At 34.0% G+C, this 21759-nt stretch overlaps 1 protein-coding gene across 2 annotated transcripts in view; it reads right to left on the reverse strand.

Annotated features, from left to right (window-relative positions):
* The window catches only part of FGF12 (fibroblast growth factor 12), a 479029-nt gene that overhangs the window by 148553 nt on the left and 308717 nt on the right, over positions 1-21759 (reverse strand). For both annotated transcript variants that reach the window (XM_004675104.2, XM_004675102.2), the window contains one exon: positions 9252-9355. In XM_004675104.2, the coding sequence (XP_004675161.1) occupies positions 9252-9355 (104 nt within the window). The remainder of the gene's footprint in view (positions 1-9251; positions 9356-21759) is intronic.

The following is a 21759-nucleotide window of genomic DNA, read 5'->3' on the forward strand; positions in this document are numbered from 1 at the left end:
ATTTTAGCTCTGTTACTCACTAAGATGGGCTTAAGTTAACAACCTTTTAAATTTATTAACCTTCTGTACAGTTGATGTGAAAATTAAATAAAGTCTAAATGTCTTTGAGAAACAACTAAAACCAAGCAGTATATACTTTTTATCATTATTATAATTAATACTACTGCTAGAACTACATTACTATAGTTACTCTCACGATAACTTATAATTAGTTATGCATTAGAATATAGATTAATTTAAAAGAGTCAGTTAATCACTGATTTAGCTTCAGGTACAATTGGCATGGGTTAAGGTAGTATTTAAAGCATTAAAAAAAAAGGTGTTCATGTAACTTTACCATAACCACTCAGTTGAAAAAAAAAATTTTCAAGGTCTCCCTAGTAGCTCAAGGGTTAAGTCCCAGTACTATCAAGCTATCACCAGCCACTGTAGCACAAGTTCTATCCCTGGCAATTTAGCTAACTCACATGGTGCAGCAGACCTCTCCTGTCTCACCAGCTGCTCCCCTCAGCAGTGATTTTCAGTAGATTTGCTTGTTCTGCTACCACTCTGTCGCTGGTGAATCCTCTCACCTCCCACACCTCTGGTCTACAGCCCAGTTCTTATATGCATAAATAAATAAAAATAAATCTTAAAAAAAAAAGAAAATTCTCACTAGTTAATAAGCTTTCTAATTCAGACTTTGGAGATAATTATTGGAGGACCAGAGCATTATCAATATAACTTTTTTAAGTTTACAGAAATAAACAGTGACTCAAAATCAGAAAAGTGAATCGTCTCCAAACATTTTAATTGTGAATCACCAGAATTTCAGTGACACGTACGTTAAGGTCCTCAAACTATTCATTCAAAAAGACCCAATAGTTTTATTCTAATTACCTAGTTACCATGTCCTAGACAAACAACATTCTTTTTAAGTGTACTTTCCTAGGTTCAAATAACAAGGACCCCAAATTTTCCAATCCAGTGATTTTACTTCCTAAATGATGTTATACAAAATGTTTTTCTCCTGTCTTTCTTTTAAGGTGGAGATGAATTGTTGGAAATACCTCATATGTGCTGTGCATAAGATGCCAGAAGAAGAGCATATCCTGACTCTATGGGAAGGTTAACAGGAACTGTACATTCGGTACCTCTGGACTCTGCCCTATGTGGGTCTTCCTTTGGCGAATTTTGATCATATCCTTTCGTTATAAAGTTACAACCATAAGTGCAATAACAATCATTAGCTTTCACTGAGTTCTGTATGTCTTTCCAGAAAATTATCAACCACAGAAGGGTTCTGGGGGCCCGCCCCCCAAACTTGCAACTGATCTCAAAGTGCTCTTGAGGGCTATAGTCTTTGACTTTGTAGCTGTCCAAAACTCTTTGTAAATTGATAATTATGACAATAATTATTTTCCAGTGGAAAATAAGACTGTTGTCAGTTTTACCCCCACTTATTTGCTTATGCCTGGAATGTAGTGGAGTAGCAATAAGTATATACTGAATGAATTTCAGGCCAACTGAAATTAACCTTGAGGCAAAGAAGCAATGCATTATGCTTACAATTGCAGTGTAATCAGTTAACTGCCCACCTATTTTATGGCATTTTCTCCATCTATTAGGAATAGGCAATTCTTTTATCATGGATTTTTAATTATAGTTTGAAAATAATGTGGATCTATAATTTTAGAACAAATGATACATTTCTGTAATTGTTTTATGTATACAAGGCCCAATTCAAAACTACTTAAGTCTAAAAAATTACTGATCTTTTTGTACATACCAAAATCATAATAAATTGAGTATGATAAAAGGAGAGAATTCTCATGTTTCATTCTTTCAGTGGATGATGAAAAGATAACCCACTCCCACTGGCACCTCACTGCCTTTAAGCATTCTAATAATATGAGAAAATGCTGTGGTTTTAAAAGTTTTTTTAGAAACTTGTTTACCTCAAAGAGAATAGAACCTTAAAATTCATTCAGTCAATTAGAACAATTACCACATTAAATAGAAAAAAATTAAAGGAATTGTTTGAATAAGGCAAAATTCATAGAAAATTCTGTCTTAGAATATTATGATTCCATAACAAAATAAAAAAAGAAAAAGCCCACCTCAAAATGGTAACATGACATTGAATGGTGACAATGATTTCTTGGAAATAAAATTAAAAGCAAAAATAGATAAGTAGGGTTACATCAAACTATTACGCTCTATACAGCAAAGGAAGTCATTAACAAGATGAAGTGCAATTTAGGAAATGGAAGAAAAATAATTATAAAAACCTGTATCTATTAAGGAAATCTTACAACTCAAAAACCATAGGTATTTTTTTTTTAAGATTTATTTATTTATTCGTATAGAACTGGGGTACAGGCCAGAGATGCGGAGGGTGAGAGGATTCACCAGAGACAGTGGGGAGCACAACAGGCAGATCGACGAAGTACACTGCTGAGGGGAGCAGCAGGCGGCTCTAGAGTGGTCTGTCGTGCCATGTGGATCTCCTCTGGGGCAGGCGGGGATAGAACTCATGCGCAAGTAGCTTTTGATTCTTAGTGCTGTGCTTTAACCCACTGCGCCACCAGGGAGGGCCCTACCATAAAGTTGTTTTTTTTTTTAAAGATTTATTTATTTATGCATACAGAACTGGGGTACAGGCCAGAGGTGCAGGGGCGGCGAGAGGCTTCACCAGAGACAGAGTGGGGAGCAGAACAGGCAGATCAACGAAGCACACTGCTGAGGGAAGCAGCGGGCGGGTCAGGAGAGGTCTGCCACGCCATGTGGTCTCCTCCGGGGCAGGCGGGAATCGAACTCATGCCGAAGTGGCTTTAGCTTCTCAGTGCTGTGCTTTAACCCGCTGCGCCACCAGGGAGGGCCCACCATAAAGTTTTTAATGTGCAAAGGACTAGAATAGTCAAAGAAGACATACCAATGCCCACACATACATGAAAAGAGTGTTCCACATCTCTAAATCAAGGGAAATGAAAGTCAGAACCACAGTGAGAGAGCTCCTCACTCATGCTAGAATGAACACTTTTAAAAACAGTAAATAACAGCCGCTGACAAGATCATGGAAAATTTGGAACCCTGTACACTGCTCATGGGAATGTAAAATAGTGTAGTCACTGTGGAAAACAGATAGAAGTTTCTCAAAAAGTTAAAATTGGGCTTACCATCTAGAAATCCTATTTTGGTTGAATTTCTAAGAGAATTGAAAACAGGGTCTTGAAGAGATATTTGCACATTAATGTGCATCTCAGCATTATTCACACTAGCTAGGATATGGAAATAGTGTAAATGGCCATGCACAAATAAATTGACATAGAAAATTTAAGATAAACATATCATTTTATTTAGCCATAAAAAAAAGAATTTGCCACATGCTGCACTATAAGTGAATCTTAAAGACAGTATACTAGTTGAACTAAACTAGTTATAGAAAGGTATATACTGCATTCTTCCCCTTATATTATGTACCAAAAGTAGTCATTTTACTTCACAGAAAGTAGAATGGTGGTCTCCAGGTGCTGGGGTGAGGGAGAAAAGAATAGTTGTTCAAGTGCATATAGTTTCAGTTTTGAAAAATGAAAAAGATCTGTTGTACAATGTTAATATAGTTAAGATTACTGTTATGTACACTTAAAAATAGTTCAGATGAAAACTTTTGTTTTCTACCATATTAAAAAACAAAAATGGAAAAAAAAATGTACAGGTTCAGACTTTGATGAATCTCTGCTATTCCAGCAGATAACAGTTATGAATAAATGTAAGACCTAATGGATAGTCAGTGACGAAACAGCTGTCTCTTCAATAAATGGTGGTGGAAAAATTGGATATTTTCATGTAAAAGAGTTTTTAAAAAAGACCCAACTTTACACCAGTCATAAAAATGAACTAAAACTTAATTTTAAGCCATTACAGGGTAGCCCAGAGTGAAACCGGGCTGCCTGTCTGTGGGTCCTCACCTGCATGCTTAAAATGTAATTGTTTTGCAGACACACAAAAAGGGTAATGGGTTTATTTATAAAAAGGGGAAAGGAAAAGGAACAACCTAGGGAAAGAGAGAGCAATACAAAGTAACTGGAATATCTTACCAGCTTGGATAACTTGGAGCTCTAGTAACAAAACTAAACTGCTAGCTCCCAGACACACAATCTGAAAGCTATTCCTCCAGAGAGAGCCATTCCCTCTCCAGAGCCACCATTACAAAACTGCTCTCTATTTATCCCCCAAGGTCCCAGAATGCCTGCTTAGCTCCGCCCTTAGGTCCTCACAGTTCTCTCCTTGGTACTGCTGGGAGTTGTAGTTTTCCAATCACTGGAGTAGGGGGGTGGAGTCCATAAAACTACAGAGTTCCTTTAGGACATCCTTCCCCTTGGCAAGCCTGAAACTTTGAAACTCCTAAAAGCATACATACAAAAAAAAGCTCCATGACTTGGGCCTTAACAATATTGGTACTTTATTAAACAACATATTTCTGCATAGCAAAAATAAAAACAAAACAAAAAAATTGGAAAAAATAACCAACAGAGTGAGAAAAGATATTTATACAAGCCATATATCTGGTACTGCATTAATATCCAAAAAAAAAAAAAAAAAAGACTCAGTAGCAAAACAAATAATCCAACTAAAATTAAGCAAATGTCCTGTACACAAAGCATTGCGCAGTTTACAAGTACTGAATGAGGGGACACCAGGTCAAAGGAGGGAGCATGGTCCACGGTTACTTCCTTGCCATGTCCACAGAAATAAAAGCCCTTGATGTATGGTGGATAAGATAGAGTTACAGACAGAGTGTCACAATGAAAGGAACCATAAACCAAGCAGCATTCTAATCCAAGCCCCCTTACAGAACTGCAACATCACATTAGGAAAGAAGTTTTGAAATGAACTAAAGGCGCTAAATGGTAGGAACCAAAAAATTGCTAGAAAGTGAGAGTCAATCTCAGAGGGGAAAAATAGATGCAGGAGATGGAGAGAAATGTGCCCGCAGATCAAATTCCAAGCTCCTGAAGAAGTAATTTCAAAACTGTAATATAATAGAAATCTACTTCTAAAAAAGACAGCCAGAAAAATCAATAATTAAAATATGAATTCGTTAAAAAGGAAATTAATTTATGGAAAATTCTGACAAAGTGTTGTAATAATTTTCATTTATAAGTCATAACTGAGTTAATGACTTCCTGTAAAAAAAAAGGCCAGAGAGTTAAAACAGGAAGAAATAAATCAAGAATGAGTAGCTACTAAATGGAAACTATTAGACATCCAAAAATGAAAAACAGTGATTTAAAATCACAAAATAGATGGTTAAATTCTAGAGTAGATGAATTTCAGCATGGTAAGGTCAGTCACTTAAGTACTGGCTGGCACAAGAGACTATAAAACATGCTAAATAAAATGTATATGGGCTGAGATACATGATTATTTGGATTAAAAGTATATTCTAAATTCCTGACAAAGTAAATCATAATAGATTCCTAAGGAGACATTCTAGTGCATTTGTAGGATATGAAATACAAAGAATAGATAATTTTCCAAACAGATTGCCTACAAAGGAAATAACATTAAATTGTCAGTAAAGTTCTCAATAGATTCCACACGTCAGTAAACATGATTTTCAAAATGTTGGGAGGAAATAGTGGTTTACTGAGAACTTTATAACTACCTAAACTGTAATTCAAGAGTGAAAGTAAATGGAAGGCATTTTTGTAGTTACAAGGACAAAGTGAATTCACTATCTACAGGCTGCAGGACACAAAACAATTATTTGAGATTTCACATAGAAGAAAAGTCAAGTCAAAGGAATCCAATTAAAATCACACACACACACAAATCTTTATTCATAGAAATCATCTTAAAAGTCTGAAAATTTAACTGTAATAGAACAATAACTAGCAGGTGAACCTAACTGAATTGACACGAAGAGCAGCCTTGTTTATAGTTAAGAAAATATACTCAGGTTTGTCAACTGTTTGAAAGCAAAATGGAAACACTAAAAATATGTTGCAAAATTATATATGTATTTGTGCATATTAAAAAAGGGATAAACACAAAAGAAATAAAATCCAGGTTTACAAATCAGCAGAAGAATAAAATATATTTCAATAATGCAAAGAAACTAAGATCAAAGCAATAAAAATGAGATTTAAAAAGTTACAAACTATGATGGTAAAAACAACAGCAGGTGCATAATAATCTCCTTAAATACCTATGGATTAAACTCATCTATTAAAACACAAGATGTTTGGCATTAATCTTAAAACTTTAGCTCAATACAACCTAGTAGATGTTCCAAATTGACCACTCTTTCTGCCTCCTAGTATAAGAGTGATGGAAGAGAAATCAGAGGTAACAGGGAAGTAATTTCCAATGTAAATGTGAACACAAAGCAGGTAAATGATGCTAGGTAAATGGTCCCATTTGTGAATTCTTGAGATCCTGCTTCACTAGGACCTCTTCCTTTGCTTCTAGCCAACTCTCCACTATGCCACATAGACCAGACATAGCCTTTGTGAACCCAATTATACTACTTCACACCCAGTAGGAAAGACTTCAAGCATTAATATATACCAAAGACCCTTCAGCAAAGCCTATGCTAACAGCCTTCTTTTAACTCAGACCAGACTCAGGGCTCCATGGCTCGCCCAGCCATATAGGTGCAGCCCACAGGGCCCACAGCACAATACGTGATAACGCCTGAAAGTCCAAATCTCTTTCAGGTCTGTCTCGCCCAAGATTGACCCCCTTTTGTTTTGAAATTAAACCTTCAGGCCTGACCCCACTGTTTAAAACTGAGAAACAATTTACTCCTACTGGTCTGATCCAGAATGAGGGACCCTGATGCCCTACATCAGGGATGCCATGCTTATAATTAAAGCAGAATTGTTCCCAGTGACTCCACAGCAGCACCAGCGGGGAAAGCCCAGTGATTCCTGGTATAAGGCAAGTTTGATTTAAGTAAAAATGAAAACTGACAATCTTGGCTCCCCAACAGGTAACTCCACAGGTAATTATTGGCCTCACAAAAAATAACTTACAGTAAAATTTTTTCGTCAAGAATTTCTTCAAATCTTCCCTCTCTTATGAGATGCAAGCTCTGTGTTTTAACCCTAATTCTAAGCAAGAAGAATAGAAAGATTGCATCTTCGAAAATGCTGTGGGGCATTCTGAATCTCTACGGAATATCCAGGATCTCTGGGATTATGTCCAATAGAGTGATCCGTCCCTGCCACCACCCCAACACTCATCACATACACATATACTCCTACACAATATAATCAGGTGGATATATTCTGAGAAATATATCATTTCTGAAATTTTGTCACTTTTTAAAGGTAATGAGGATGCATAAAGCTGTTGCTTCTATTTCTAGAAGTAAAAACTCGGGACTTTAATGGGTATAGGAAATCACAAGACAATTGAACTACAGGGATCACCCTTGTATAAGTGTTTCATCACTGACCAAATTGTACTGCATGGTACATGATTTGATTCTATTTTTCTTCTCAAACCATTGAAATCAACTCTGGTATGACACATTTGAAGTCTATACTTTATAAAACTGCAAGTGGAATTAAGACCTTTAGATGAATATAAAAGTGAAAAATGATCTTTAAGTATAATTAGAGGTGTAATAGAGCCTACCTTTTGCTGTTAACTTACTGACTGCTTAAATACATAAATCCACACTACCCTAAGATCATCTCCATGTTTTAGCTTGTAATACATATGTAACTGAAAAAACTGGAATTATTCAAACAACAACTTACTTATATATTCTTTTTTCAATCCTTACATTTAAAATATAGACTCAACAGTGACACATTAAGAATTGGTAAGATAATGACACTTTAAGCATAAATCCCATTGTTTTAACAAAATAATGTATTTGCCTTTAAGTGTTATTTTGAGAAAAAAACTGGAAAAATGTGTATGTGCATATATAACATATAAAGGCATATTCAGATCTAAAAATGTTGAAAAGTAAAATTGCAAATTTTGGAATTCTAATGACAGTTTTGCAGATAAATAAGCACCAGAGATTTATTTAATTGAAAATGGAAAAAGTTTAATAAAAACCATTCAATAATTAAGAATCCAGTAGACATAAGTGAACTTCCAGAATAACCTTGTGTTATTTACTATGATCCCATAAAGTGAAAGCAGATATCTGTAACTATGTTTTTCAAAAATATTTCTTAATGCTCTACAACTAGACAATTTCCTCAGAGAACAGAAATTTGTATGTATACTATGGGTATACATATATGCACACACACAAGATTCAGTGTAGTCACATTCTCTCAGTACATAAATTATCATCTTGAAAGTGAAGCAGGCATCAGAATTCCAGTAACTACTTTAAATGTTAGTGCTCATAATGTAAACATTAATACAATCTAATTATATCAGTGTTAGATTCTTTCAGCTTTATTTAATTTTCAAACAATATATGATTTCTCCCCTTGGGTGTAGTTTTTTTTTTTTTTTAAATATGTTAAATGATATGATGTCTAAAACCTTTATTTTTAGTGGTCTAGAAATCAAGCAAAATTTGGGTATTTACTTGTCCAAAGGGAAATAGTAATTGAATAGCAAGTAAAAGACAAATGGCTTAGCCCATAATACGGAATTTATTTCATAAATTTATGTTGCCTTGGATGTGACTGGTTACCCCAGGAATTTGATATTATATGTATTACAGGGATTTATCCCATACAAATATAACCACAATCTATTCTGAAAGTTCTTCCTCCAAAATAAGACAGAGAAAACTCATAGACAGATTGAAGCACTTAGGTCCTATACCCTCAACTGTGATTAAAGGAGAAGAGACAGAAGAAAAGAAATTTTTTTAGCTCCTGATTATAGGTGTCTTGATCATGGGTATAGTCTGGTAACTCACGTCTGAAGAGTTACGACCTTGTGCCTCTGGTCATATCACATCATGTAAATCAATGTTATCCCAATTTTTTAAAAGTATAAAATAAAATAAACAGTTAAAATTCAAAAGACGGATTAGCTTTTAGGAAGAAAAAAGTTCTTACATTGTATGGGGAGAAACTAGCTCTTTTTCCACAGAATATGATCTTTAACATTTTGAATTATAAAATTTTCATAATAATTCTGACATTGGGTCAGAAAAAAATAAAATGACTTCAACTTTTAATTTTCTTTCTTAAAATAATGGTTGTTCCATTACCTGTCAGTGTCAGCGCACACATATAAATACACACACACTCTCTCTCACATTACACGGTACTTACTGAGCTGTAGAGATAGCCTTCGCCATTCATGGCCACATAGAGGCTGGCCTTCACCCCTTGGATGGCCACCACACGGAGACCCACTGGAATTAAATTGAAGAGGGCTATAGAAGAAAAGAAGACAGAGGAGAAAGGATCAGTGACTTTTTATATTAATAATCATACTTTTTTTAAGGGAAGGAGAAAAGGGAAGAAAAGAGAGAAAATAGACTCTGCACCAACACTAATTACCTGTGTGACTTCAGGTAAACCACATAAACCACTTTTTCAAAAGGGGTTAGTTTAGAAGGTCTAGAAAGTCTCCACCTGGATCTGAGTGTCCAGAATCTCTGCTCCGCAAAAATGAATACATCCTCACACAGGGTAATATAACAAACAAATAGTTTGAATAAAAAAATCTCAACAGTAGAAAACATATTCGTAGTCATAAGGAATCATAAAATGTGATCTTTAAGACACAAGCCAAAACTTTTTGTTTTCATTGTAATCCTGAATGTTCACCTGATCAGTGGTGATGAACAAACAAATTATTGACTCAGTGTTAGCTAGAATATCAACAGAACATTTCTCTGTATACTTCAATTTTTTACAAGTAAATATAGACAGTAATAGACTGATGATTGATAGAGGGCTTAAACTACATGGGATATGTTATATCTTGGGATTATATGTATATACATTATATACATAGATATACATATCTATGTATAATCCATTAAATCATTAAATATGTACATGGTAAATTTAATTCAATATTTTAAGATGAAATGGGAATATGCTTACAGATTTTTAATATCTGGGTTAGATATCACTAAAAATTTAAACAGTCTTCATACCATTTGACAATGTTATACATCAGAAAGAAGGTAAGCAAGAAGGCAATTTTTCTTCTAAAAATTCAATTCTATGAATTATATATCCCTTGCACTATTCTAGTTACTATTGGGATTTGAAATAAGCAAAAGCATAAAAACATCACCTCTGTCCTAAAAGTATGTATCTTACTGAAGGGAGGAAAAAAAAAATCAACATAGTTAGGATTACATAGTTAGAAGATGGTAACATGAATGTAAACTAAATATTTCCTAACTGCAAGCATAAGAGACCATCACTATAGTTCATTTTAACAAACTTATATGTTCTAATCCATATTTTCCAGGAAAAATTTCCCATCAGTTCTCTTCACTTCCTGTTTTGAAAATGAAATTATCTTCAGTATAAAAGATATACAAATCAACCCAAGAACTACCATGGATCAGGGATGCTTCCATTTTTCTGGGCTTCTCTCACCCTGGGATAGTAAATCACACACACAATCAAATGTTAACATGGCAGTTGTAGAGGATCAAGCCATAGGCCACAAGTTTCATATAACAGGATTCAATTCCTATGTGTTTGACATTGAGCAGTGTCGTTACTACTTTGAAATATTTTCTCCTTTGTTATGAAAGTTAAGACTACATCTTAGTAGATACTTAAGAATGAATAACTGACTCAATTTGAATCTGAACTAGTTTTTATTCTTCTTATGTTTTTACCATTGTACTTGTGCTATTGAAATAACTTAGGAAGTACAAGACCTTAAAGTCTAGTTAAGGAGAGAAAGCTAAGACATATGGAATAATCTGATACAGTGTATAATTTATTTCTATAATTAAATGTAATATATTCATTCTTTATATATACAGAAATTTAGAAAAATGAAAGATCTGTATGGCCCAAAGTTTTCAGGAAATGTCTCACAAAGAAGATGGGAACTAAATTGATACATACAGGGCAGAAGTTGAGTAAGCCAAGAACTATAGACATTTTAGTGGGGCAGGAAGTTAGATGGCTATGTAGAATAATGTGTGTATATAGGGAATGGCCGGTAAATTGGACAATTTGATTCCTACTGAGGAAAAGTGTGTAGATAAGGTAAGGATGAATAAATAAATGAGTCACTCTAACTTAGAAATCTAGATTTTACTAAATGGGGAATGAGATGCTGACATACAAAGACTGAAATCAGCAAGACTACAGAAAATGTGAGAGATTTTCAGATAACATCATTTCCAAACTCATCACTCAGAAGCTCCATGTCTTTGAGCCATTCATTCAACCGCTTTCTTTTAATCTTCCGATGTATAAAATGGGCATAATAAAGCAGTACACATAGTTGATTAAAAAATCAAATTCAGGGCTCTCCCTGGTGGCGCAGTGGGTTAAAGCACAGCACAAAGAAGCTTAAGCCACTTCTGCATGAGTTCGATCCCCACCTGCCCCGGAGGTGACCACATGGCGCAGCAGACCTCTCCTGACCCGCCCGCTGCTCTCCTCAGCAGTATGCTTTGTCGATCTGTCTGTTCTGCTCCCCACTCTGTCTCTGGTGAATACTCTCACCTTCGGCATCTCTGACCTGTACCCTAGTTCTGTACGAATAAATAAATCTTTAAAAAAAAATCAAATTCATTATGTTTGAGAGATGTGTCCTCTTGTATGAACTATTTGTCCTTAATATTTGTCTCTTCTGCTTGTCAAATAATATTACCACAGGGTCGGATTTAAAAACTGACATATGACTCCAGTAATATTATGGAGTTCATATTCAGAGACTTATTTAATATTTTTAAAATATCATTCTATATTTGTGCAACAATTATTTTTCTGAGTGTTAAAAAACTCATCTTTGTATTTGACCCTCAATCATAAACACCACGAAGAATATAGGGCAGAATTATTACCTTAATTTTTAGAAGCATGTTCAGACAGGCAATCAGGTGAAACTCCAACTCAGCAAAGTTTTCACAACTCTCTAATGGGGTTATCTGCCTAAAATATCACAATTCCACCCTCTCTTTTAACTTAACTTTTCCTAATATCTACTCTCACCTTCACCCAAAGCAATAGACCATTTAGTTACATTTCCCTACATACCATGTAGTTAGCTGTGCTGTGGAATAAGCCCTGGACAGTGAAATGCATACCAATCTTTACACACATAGAGACTCCTTCCAGAAGGTCAACTTTTGGGATACTTTGGCTATTTTCTCAACCATTTGCCTTATTCTTTGTGTGGGTGTGGAGGTGTTGTGGTTGAATCATTTTAGACCGTGAAAACAAGGACTATTCCTTAGGGAGTGGTGGAAAGTGATCTGGAAGGAGTTGGTCCCTGTGGACTTGGTGAAGCAGTGGCTCTCATCCAACATTCAGTTCCCAGGTCTGGCTTTCATGTGAAAATAAGTTCTTGTTATTTTAGTCTGTGCAAAGCAGAACCTACCCTACTCCTAACTGATTAAAAGGGCTAATGAAAGCAGAGCTAATGGGTGAAGTAAACACCAAACTTAAAATACTTCTACATTGTAAGTAAATACAAGTACTAGAAAATATCAACTCTAATGACAATTCTTACTAGAAAGGAAAATTAAATCCAAAATGCTGCAGTGTGTGTTTCAAAAGTAAAGGTTTCCCAGGACAAGTGCAGTTGAGTTGGTTCATTTAATTGAAAATAAATAAATAAATAAATAAATATACCTTTCCTATCTAAGAGGTGTAAAAAAATGTACTAAATGTAGGCAAGAACAAAATAAGAAAAATTGTATGAAAGTTTTATATGAACCACAAAGTGATAATGGTTTTTAGGTAGTAATGTTTTAGAGATTAAGCAAGTCTGTTAAAACGAAAAAAAAAGTCAATAAACAAATTGTTATGAGGTTCTCTACTAATAAAAGCTAAAAACTATTATTTTTGTAAAAGTCTTTATCGACCTTTTAAAATCTCAAAAAGTGACTACTTTTATCTATTATTTATGTTCAATGGAGAACACCAGCTCTAGCTCACAGAGGTCCTTGGCTGTGAGGTGAGAATTCTTCCTCTATCTTTCCTGTCCATCTTCACTGTCCTAACTTATAGTAAAACTGGGTCATGTCATCCTTCAAGTCACTTGCACATTTACATATCATTTCTATGCTAACAACCTCAGGTAGATACTCTTTTATCTACTAGATGGATCCAAAATCCTACATTTGGCCTATGAAACTTTTTGATAATCTGGATCTAATCCACATAACACTTCATTACTTGTGAAACCACCATCACAAGCTTCACAGAACTTTTAGCAATTTCCTAATTTTTTCTGGATCTTTAATGAAGATGGACTACTTTTTAATTTTTCCTCTCTTTTTGGAAAGCCTCTCTTTTCAACTTTAATTTTGTCAACTCTTTCTGTCCTTTAAGACCTATCTTATTTAATGGCTCTTTTTTAATAATCTTTCAGAGATAGTGGTTTACTTTCCATAATCGCTACTTCATAGACATATTTCTGTAATGGCATTTGGAATGTGGAATTACAATGATTTGTTTACACGTCTGTCTCCATCCTAAGAATGCAAGAAATACAATATATACAATATAAGAATTGTAAAATAATAATTATCTAGAAATCCAGATTTTATTATTGGATAAAATGTCTTTAAGACAAAAAATTAAATTTGAAGCTCAAAAACCTAACATCCTGATATTCTTGACTATATACAATCACAGGACATATTTCTGTTATACAGCACTATTGACATTAATATATTTACTATGCCTAGTAATTTGACCATCTTCTACATTTTAGCCCAAGTTTTTGCTTACTTAATTCCCTTTGTTTGGAATGTTGTTTTCCTCATACCTTCATACCTAACTCTCTTACCCCTTTGTTTGGAATGTTGCTCCAAACCCACTCTCTTAAAATGACAACAAATATCCAGTGTTTTCTCTAATTCCTCACCTTTTCTTAGTCCTGGATCTAGACTACTTTATCACAATTTATAATTTTATTCCTTAAACAAATACATGTGTTTGTTATCTCCCCAGCATAATTAGATTACAAAACAAAGATCAAATCTAAACTATATTTGGAGAGAAAGAAAGAGGGAGGAAGAAAAAGGAAAGAAACAGAAGAGGAAGAAGGCCTTGAGAGAGAAAATAAGTCAGGTAGTATATATCCTCTTTATATTTAAGATCTCAGAAAATATTTGCTAAACAAAAACAAAAAATGTGAGCAAAGTAAAGTCCATCATCTAATCTGAAACTTATATTTTCCTTTCTAGAATAAGTGTCTCATTCTAAATCTTTATGTAAATCTGAGTCTTCAGTTTTGAAAAATGGTGTTGCTGGGATCCAGAAACTAAACAATCAGTGAGCCACGGTGGAAGTGGTAATGAAGGGCAAGGACAGTTTCTTCCACAAATGGCATGGGGCAGGCAAATATCCACACCGAAAAGGTGAACTTGGATTCCTACATTATAGCATATATAAAATATTAGCACAAAATGGATTAAAGATCTGAACATAAAAGTTGAAGCTGTAAAAATTCTAGAAAAAAATTTAAAGGAAAAGTTTCTTGAAGTCACTGGGCAGTGATTTCTTGGGTATGAACCAGAAACATCAGCAACAAAAGCAAAAATTTAAAAAGTAGGACTACATCAAATAAAAGCTTCAAGCCAAAAATCTAGTCAAATGAACGAACAACCTGCAGCATAAGAGAAAATATCTCCAAACTAAAAAATCTGATAAGGACTTAATATCGAAACTAGAGATTTCCTACAACTCAATAGCAGAAAAATAATAGTAACAAATGATGCAATTAAAATTGGCAAAATACTTAAGTTGACATTTTTCTAAAGATGATATGCAAAACACTAACAGGTTTAAGAAGAATGGTCAACAGTCACTAATCCTTAGAGAAATGAATATCAAAATAACAATGAGATATAATCTCATACCTGTTAGGGTAACTACTATAAAAGAAAATGATGAGTGTTAATAAGGATGTGGGGAAAACAGAATCCTGTTTGGAACGTAAAATGGTGCAGTCACTAGAAAAAGCAGTGTTCAGGGTCCTCAAAAAAATTAAAAATAGAATCATTATCTGATCTAGTAATCCTACTTTGAAGATATATCCAAAAATTAAAATCTGGATCTGGGCAATATATATACCCTTCCATGTTCATTGAGCATTGTTCATACATAGACCAACTTAAACATTCATAGATAGTGAGTACATAATAAAGGTATAATGGAATATTACTCAATATTTAAAAGAAAGAAATCCTGTCCTAAATGACAAGATAGATAAACCTGGAGGACACTGTGTTAATCAAAATAAGAAAAATATAGAACAAATACTTGAATATGAGGTACCATTTTTCATGTTCTCTAGATGCATTGGCTTTGTAATAGAAATTTATAATGCACTGGAAGAACATTCTGTGTTAGGGGTACTTGATATGGGATTAAACCATGTGACTCTCTTTGGCCTAGAGGATGTTAGCAAATGAAGCAGTTTGGAATAGATCTCAGTGTGCCTGCTGTCCATTTCTCCTCTGACACTGTACTGAGAAGAGCATGCAGAAATTAACCCATTGATGGTAGGAAAAGATAAAAGATAACCTAAAACAAAATCCAGTAACTTCAGTCAGCTGGCTAAGGTCATTCTAGATGGACTCTAGAAAACCAAACCTCAATTATGTGGCCCAGATAAGTATCTACGAGCCTTTCTAGCCAATTCACCAGATATTAATTGTTGCTTTTAAATGCACTGAGACTTTGCGATACTTGGATACACAGCATTATGTACTCATTTATAAATAGTAGCAAGTTATTTACAGGAGGAAGTGATTGGTAGATTTGAAATGTCCTGAGATCTTACAACAAAAAATTTCTCAAATTTACTAATTCACACAAACTTTATGAACATGAACATAAAATGGCAAATTATGAACTATGAAATTAAAACAAACTTTTCTAAATAGAAAAGAAATGATGTATCAATTTTGATTAATCAAGAAAAGCTGAATTTTTTCTACAGAAGATATACAATATTGTTATATGAAAAATTGTTCAAACATTATGTATACAAGAGAAAAGAAATATATAGACATTCATTCATCAAGTAACAAAAATATTGTTTTCCTGGATTTTATAACTTGTAAAACTTTCAGCTGTTTGAAATGTAATGTTTTGTAATTTATTCTTTTATCCTATCCACTTTAATACCTAATTTTATTTTTAATTGTATTATTTTTACTGAGGCAATGTTGGTTTATGCTGTATATGATTTAGAAGTATGGGTTTACACCTCTTTAGATGTATGTTATCACACCAATACCTAAGACACCTAATCCTAACTGTCATTTCATCATCTCATATGCCTAATTCAGCCTTAGGGTGAAATTTAAGTGAATGAAAAGAAAAAAACAAAAAAAAAGCAACAAATGATAGGATATTATATTTACTATATGCCTACTTTCCCCCCCTATGGCATTATACTAGGCATTTGGCATGCAAAATGCCATTTTTTTTTTAATAAATCTGACTACTTGGTTTTATGTTGGGGGGTAAGAAAATAAGCAAGAAATTTAAATTTCCTAAACCTTTAGAGTAAGATTCCATGATTTTAGCTAGTAAATTGCAATACAGCATCTCATCAATAACTCTAAAATGTTTCTGATTTTAAAAATCATTGATTCCTTCTATAAATTGAGCAGTTATTATATATGATGCCTAGTCTTGGAAAATAATGTTGTGCTATAGAAGATGTGATCTTTTGAGAATATACCCTAATCCTGCTGTTCTGGGGGTGAAAAGTGAAAGTATCAGAAATTTTTATTAGTATCCCCTATGTTTAGCTTATCTTTGCCTTAGAAGCTACTACTTAGTGTGCACCAAAATAATAAATGAATCAGTCATAGTTTCTCTTTAAGCTTGCTTATTCACAGTTTTTCTAGGTCATATTTACATAATTAACATGCAAAAAATTGAATATGATATATTCCACAACAGACTATGTTGTAATATGGAACATAAAGAAAAGGCCAGAAAATCTAAATAGTATGAAGTGTGAAAGGGTAGACACACAGGCTGCATGGGGCTGGTGTGTGTGTAAGGCTTGAGGTATGCTATAGGGTGATGCAGGCTTTGGATGGAATGAACTGAAAGAGAAATGTCTATTACAAGTGAAATATTAGACATCGTGTAAAACATTGGGCTATAAAAAGCTTGTTTATTCACTAAAAATTCTTATTTACTATAAGTAAATCCAGTGTCTTCCCAAGTAATTTCTAAAAACAGATTTCTTATCACTTGTAGTAATGAGCAGGTGTAAAATAGTATGATAATGTTTTGAAAATATGACTAGATTTTTATAGAATGAAAAATGAAAAAAACCCCTAAAATTTAAGACCCACTTAACACCCAAGAACATTTTCAGTAGAAGATACTGAGAGAATGGAGATGTTTGAATTTCTAATCTACACACTCTCATTATCAGATTATTTTGGAAGTTCAGTATCATATCAAAATATTCTCAAGAGAGAAATTTTGCTAACATGAATAATATTATATTCCATAAAATTTAACCTAAAACTAAATTAATATCAGGTCATTTTCCCATAGAGTGCTATATTCTCTTGCCACAGTAACTATAGTTGTAATATTCACAATATTTTCAGACCACTCAGTTGGTTTTGAATTAGTCATTAAATAAACATTTCTCAATAACATTTACTTATCAATTGCTAATGTTAATTCCTCCTCCATTCCATTTCAATAGGAAAATGCTATTATTGAGTAGCTGGCAACCAGGAGTTAGTCTGAACTCTTAAATCCTGAGACATGAAATTGCCTACATAAATTAGGGTACCATAGAATATTCATCCAAGTAAGTTAATTGCTTCCTCACCCTAATTCCATAGCACTTCATAAACAGTACTCATCATAATGCTTTTTCATATTTCTGTGCTTGTCTGAGTCTCCCTGAAAAGTAGGAATTCTTCAAATTAATAAAATGTGTTTGCTTTATGCACAGTAGAAACCTAAACAATCATAGTCAATAAATTTAATTCTCTAATACTGCGTATCTTAGAAAATAAGTAAGGGGGAAAATGCAGTCATCTCTTTATTTAACTTAAACAAACTAGGAAGAGGTCTAAAATTCATTCCATTGGACAATGGGCTCAGTCATAAATCCTAGTTTTAAAATGTAGAAACTTTCTGATCTTGGTGAGTAAGAAATAACTAAGTTTCCTTGAGCTTTTTAATAGGGGCAGAGCTGGGGTATCTGGGTAATCACTATTTTATATTTCAACTTAAATTTTTGAAAATAGCATGACTGTAAAACAAAAGTGTATTTCATGTTACATATGTAAGATTCAGGAAGCAGAAACAACTAAACTAAATGTTTAGAATCAAATAATAAAAGGAATGTAAAGTCAACATACTTTGGCTTATGCTGACTCAGTGCATTCATCAGTCTCCTGTCCTCATTCACAAACAATTGGGCAAATAATATGACTCTCTGATATTTTCTCCCTACTGAATTTACCAACTTAAAGAAAAGATTAGTGGGTTGGGACATAGAGACTTACAAATGTTTCTCTAAGTACTCGCTGATAGCAAACATTGTTGATTTTCAATGTAGTGAAAATGAGCAACAAGATGATCCCTTTCTTTGACAAAAGCTAGTGGAAATATTTGCCTTGGCACTGATAGACATCCTGTCCCTGGCTTTTAGTCCTGATATTATCATATAACCTTTACTTCAGAAATAGTCAAAAGCTTGCATAATTAACAAGGCAATTCAATGTGATTCTTTTTTTTTCTTCCTAAATGAAAAATGAAGCATATCACTATCGATAATGAAAGCAAATGCCTGCCATCACTCAGCCTCTACAACCAATTTGTCTTACAAAGAAGATTTGTCTCACAGTCCACTGGAAGAATTCAGGGAACAACACAGATGTCAGTCCATAAGATCAATGAGCAAAAATATCGTCCAAGGTATCTCTGCTTGTTTTGAAGGTTCTAGATTGGAATCTTTTATGAATATAAGCATCATACACTATGTTGTCAAAACTGACATTCTGGTCTATTATTTCATTAATTTGTCACATGTATTCCAGACATTGTGTTAAGCACTTGTAACAATAAAGCAGTGGAAAAGACAGATATTGTAATTGTCATTATGGAGGTGAAAAGTCTAAAATAGAACAAAATATATTCACATGAATTCTCTGTATTCATCACCAGATGAAACACAAAGATTTGTGGTTTTCCCAGGTCCATGAAGTCAGCAAGGAAAGAGCTAGATTCTGGTGGTTATAAAGCTACATGTTGTTCTTAAAATATATAAGAAACTTCTAATAACCACAATTTATGTAGTTATAAAGAAAGTGAAAAAATGAAACTATGATAAATTTGGGAGCTTTAAAATGAATTTTTCAGCCAACCAGCTATGCTCTATCCAGAAAATACAAAGCCTTTGGTTCTTAGTTAAATTTGCACAGAGACAATACAAGCAAACTTGCTAGAGATTTAGAGATGTTCAACCAAAGCTTTGCCCTTCATTATTATTAATGACAAAATAAGAAAGTACTTTTGAAAAAGTATGGACATTGGCCCTCCCTGGTGGCCAACGGGTTAGGACGCAGCACTGCAAGGTTGCAGCCTCTTCAGTCTGAGTTCGATCCCTGGCCCTGGAGGTGTTCCACAAGGTGTGGCAGACTTCTCCTGACCGCCTACTACTCCCTTCAGCAATGTACCTTATTGACCTGCCTGTTCTGCTCCCGGCTCTGTCTCTTGTGAAGCCTCTAACCATCCCTGCAACCTTGGCTTGTACCCAAATTCTGTATATATAAATAAATAAATCTTTTAAGAAAAAATATATGGATACAATATTAATGTACAAATGCATTTAAATAGGTGAAAGTTAGTTAAGAAGTCACACGAAAACCAGTCATGATTCTATTGAAGTATTGAAGTTTTATCAGTGCTGACATTCAAATGATTTATTACTACTCTGATTAAAATGCATATACATAATTGTAATTTTATATTTATATCCAGATATATTAAGATATATATATAGAGAGAGAGAGAGAGAGAGAAATAGAGTTATCGCTGCCTCATTTCAAAATTGCTAATTGTACTGTAGAAATAAAGTGGCAAGATTTTTTAGAAATAGAGGGAAAAGAATATACATTTGAAAAGATGTGATCCTATACTTCTTAATTATACAAAGTGTTGTGAACCAATATTACCTCAATTAAATGAGTAGATGATAAATAAAAAATGTGAAAAATAAGTGATTTTGTCATTACTGGTCTCTACCTTAAAATCTTTCACTCATTTTTGCTATAATCCTAAATTATACATTTTTTTTCCTGTAGAACCACATTTCACCTATCAATCAGTTGCTAATGAGCTGTCATTAGCTACTCATGTCTAAAATACAAAGCTTAAACTCCCCTATATGTCAGTAAAGGCTCTCTAAAAGATGATCCCATGGAATTTCTACATGCCCTCTTTGCTTCATCAGTACTAGTCAGCTCATTTTTCCCCAACATTCCAGAAATTTTCTCCACGAGATGATTTCGTGCCCCTTTATCTGAAATGCAGTTCTCCTAATCTCAGTTTACATATGTTATTACTATTCTTCAAGAGGTTAAAATTGACTTTTACTGAACACCCTGGCTGTGGGGTTCTCCCCCATTTCTGAAAGCTCATGATTCTATGTGTTCAATACCAGTGGAACCACTGCCACACTGAAAGCCGCTCAAAGGAAGGAATTGTATGGGAACCATGTTTATAACCCAGTAACCAAGAATGTAGTTGAACTCAATATGTAGCCGTTAATTAGATCAATGATACATATGGTAGGCATATGTGAAATTACAATCAGTTAGTTGCAACTGCCTGAAGCCATGTCTTAAGAAGACATTTGAGATTAGACCACAATGAATTTTGTGAGAATTTACTGATGACTGCTATGGACATGGTACAGAAGCGACAGCATGTGGTCATATATTTTTCATCTCCAGCTTGAAGGCCCTTTTACAATAAAATATCAGGAAGAATTCCACAAAAGAGAACAATGATCTACACTGTTCTTTAAAACTTTATACATCTTATAACTCTGCCTGAAAGATTTTAGCTGCATGTTACAATCTCTGGATAGGTCTTATTTATTTATTTTTTTCAGATGATGCTTAGATAATATAATAACAATTAAATAAAGATTTTCAACATTGAACTACGGCATCAATGCCTTTTTAAACATCCTCAGATGATTCCAACATGCAACACTGTTAAAAAAGCAACTTCACATTTAGTAGGTCTGGATTAGTTCTAACTAGTGCCTAGGTAATACCGATGCTCACCAAACCATACCATTTGATGAGCCGAAGCTTGGCATGAGTGTTATCAGCATCTCCCATACCTCGGGCCCCATCAAACCCTACAGAACCAAAATTTGCAGTTTAGCAGGGAACTCAAATGATTACTACATGTAGGTTGAGAAGCACTGTTCTAGAACAATGGTTCTTGAAATGTACACTTGTGAACTTTAGAAATACCACTTGCAGACCCCTCTTCCAAGCCTACTGAATTAGAAACAGTGGGATTAGGACCAAAGAGGAGTTATTTAACAAGTCTTCCAGCTGATTTTGGATGTAAATGCAACTATGAGAAGCAATGTTCTAAAACA

Source organism: Condylura cristata, unplaced genomic scaffold, assembly GCF_000260355.1.
Source record: "Condylura cristata isolate star-nosed mole 26May11 unplaced genomic scaffold, ConCri1.0 scaffold00003, whole genome shotgun sequence".
Taxonomy (NCBI): Eukaryota; Metazoa; Chordata; class Mammalia; order Eulipotyphla; family Talpidae; genus Condylura; species Condylura cristata.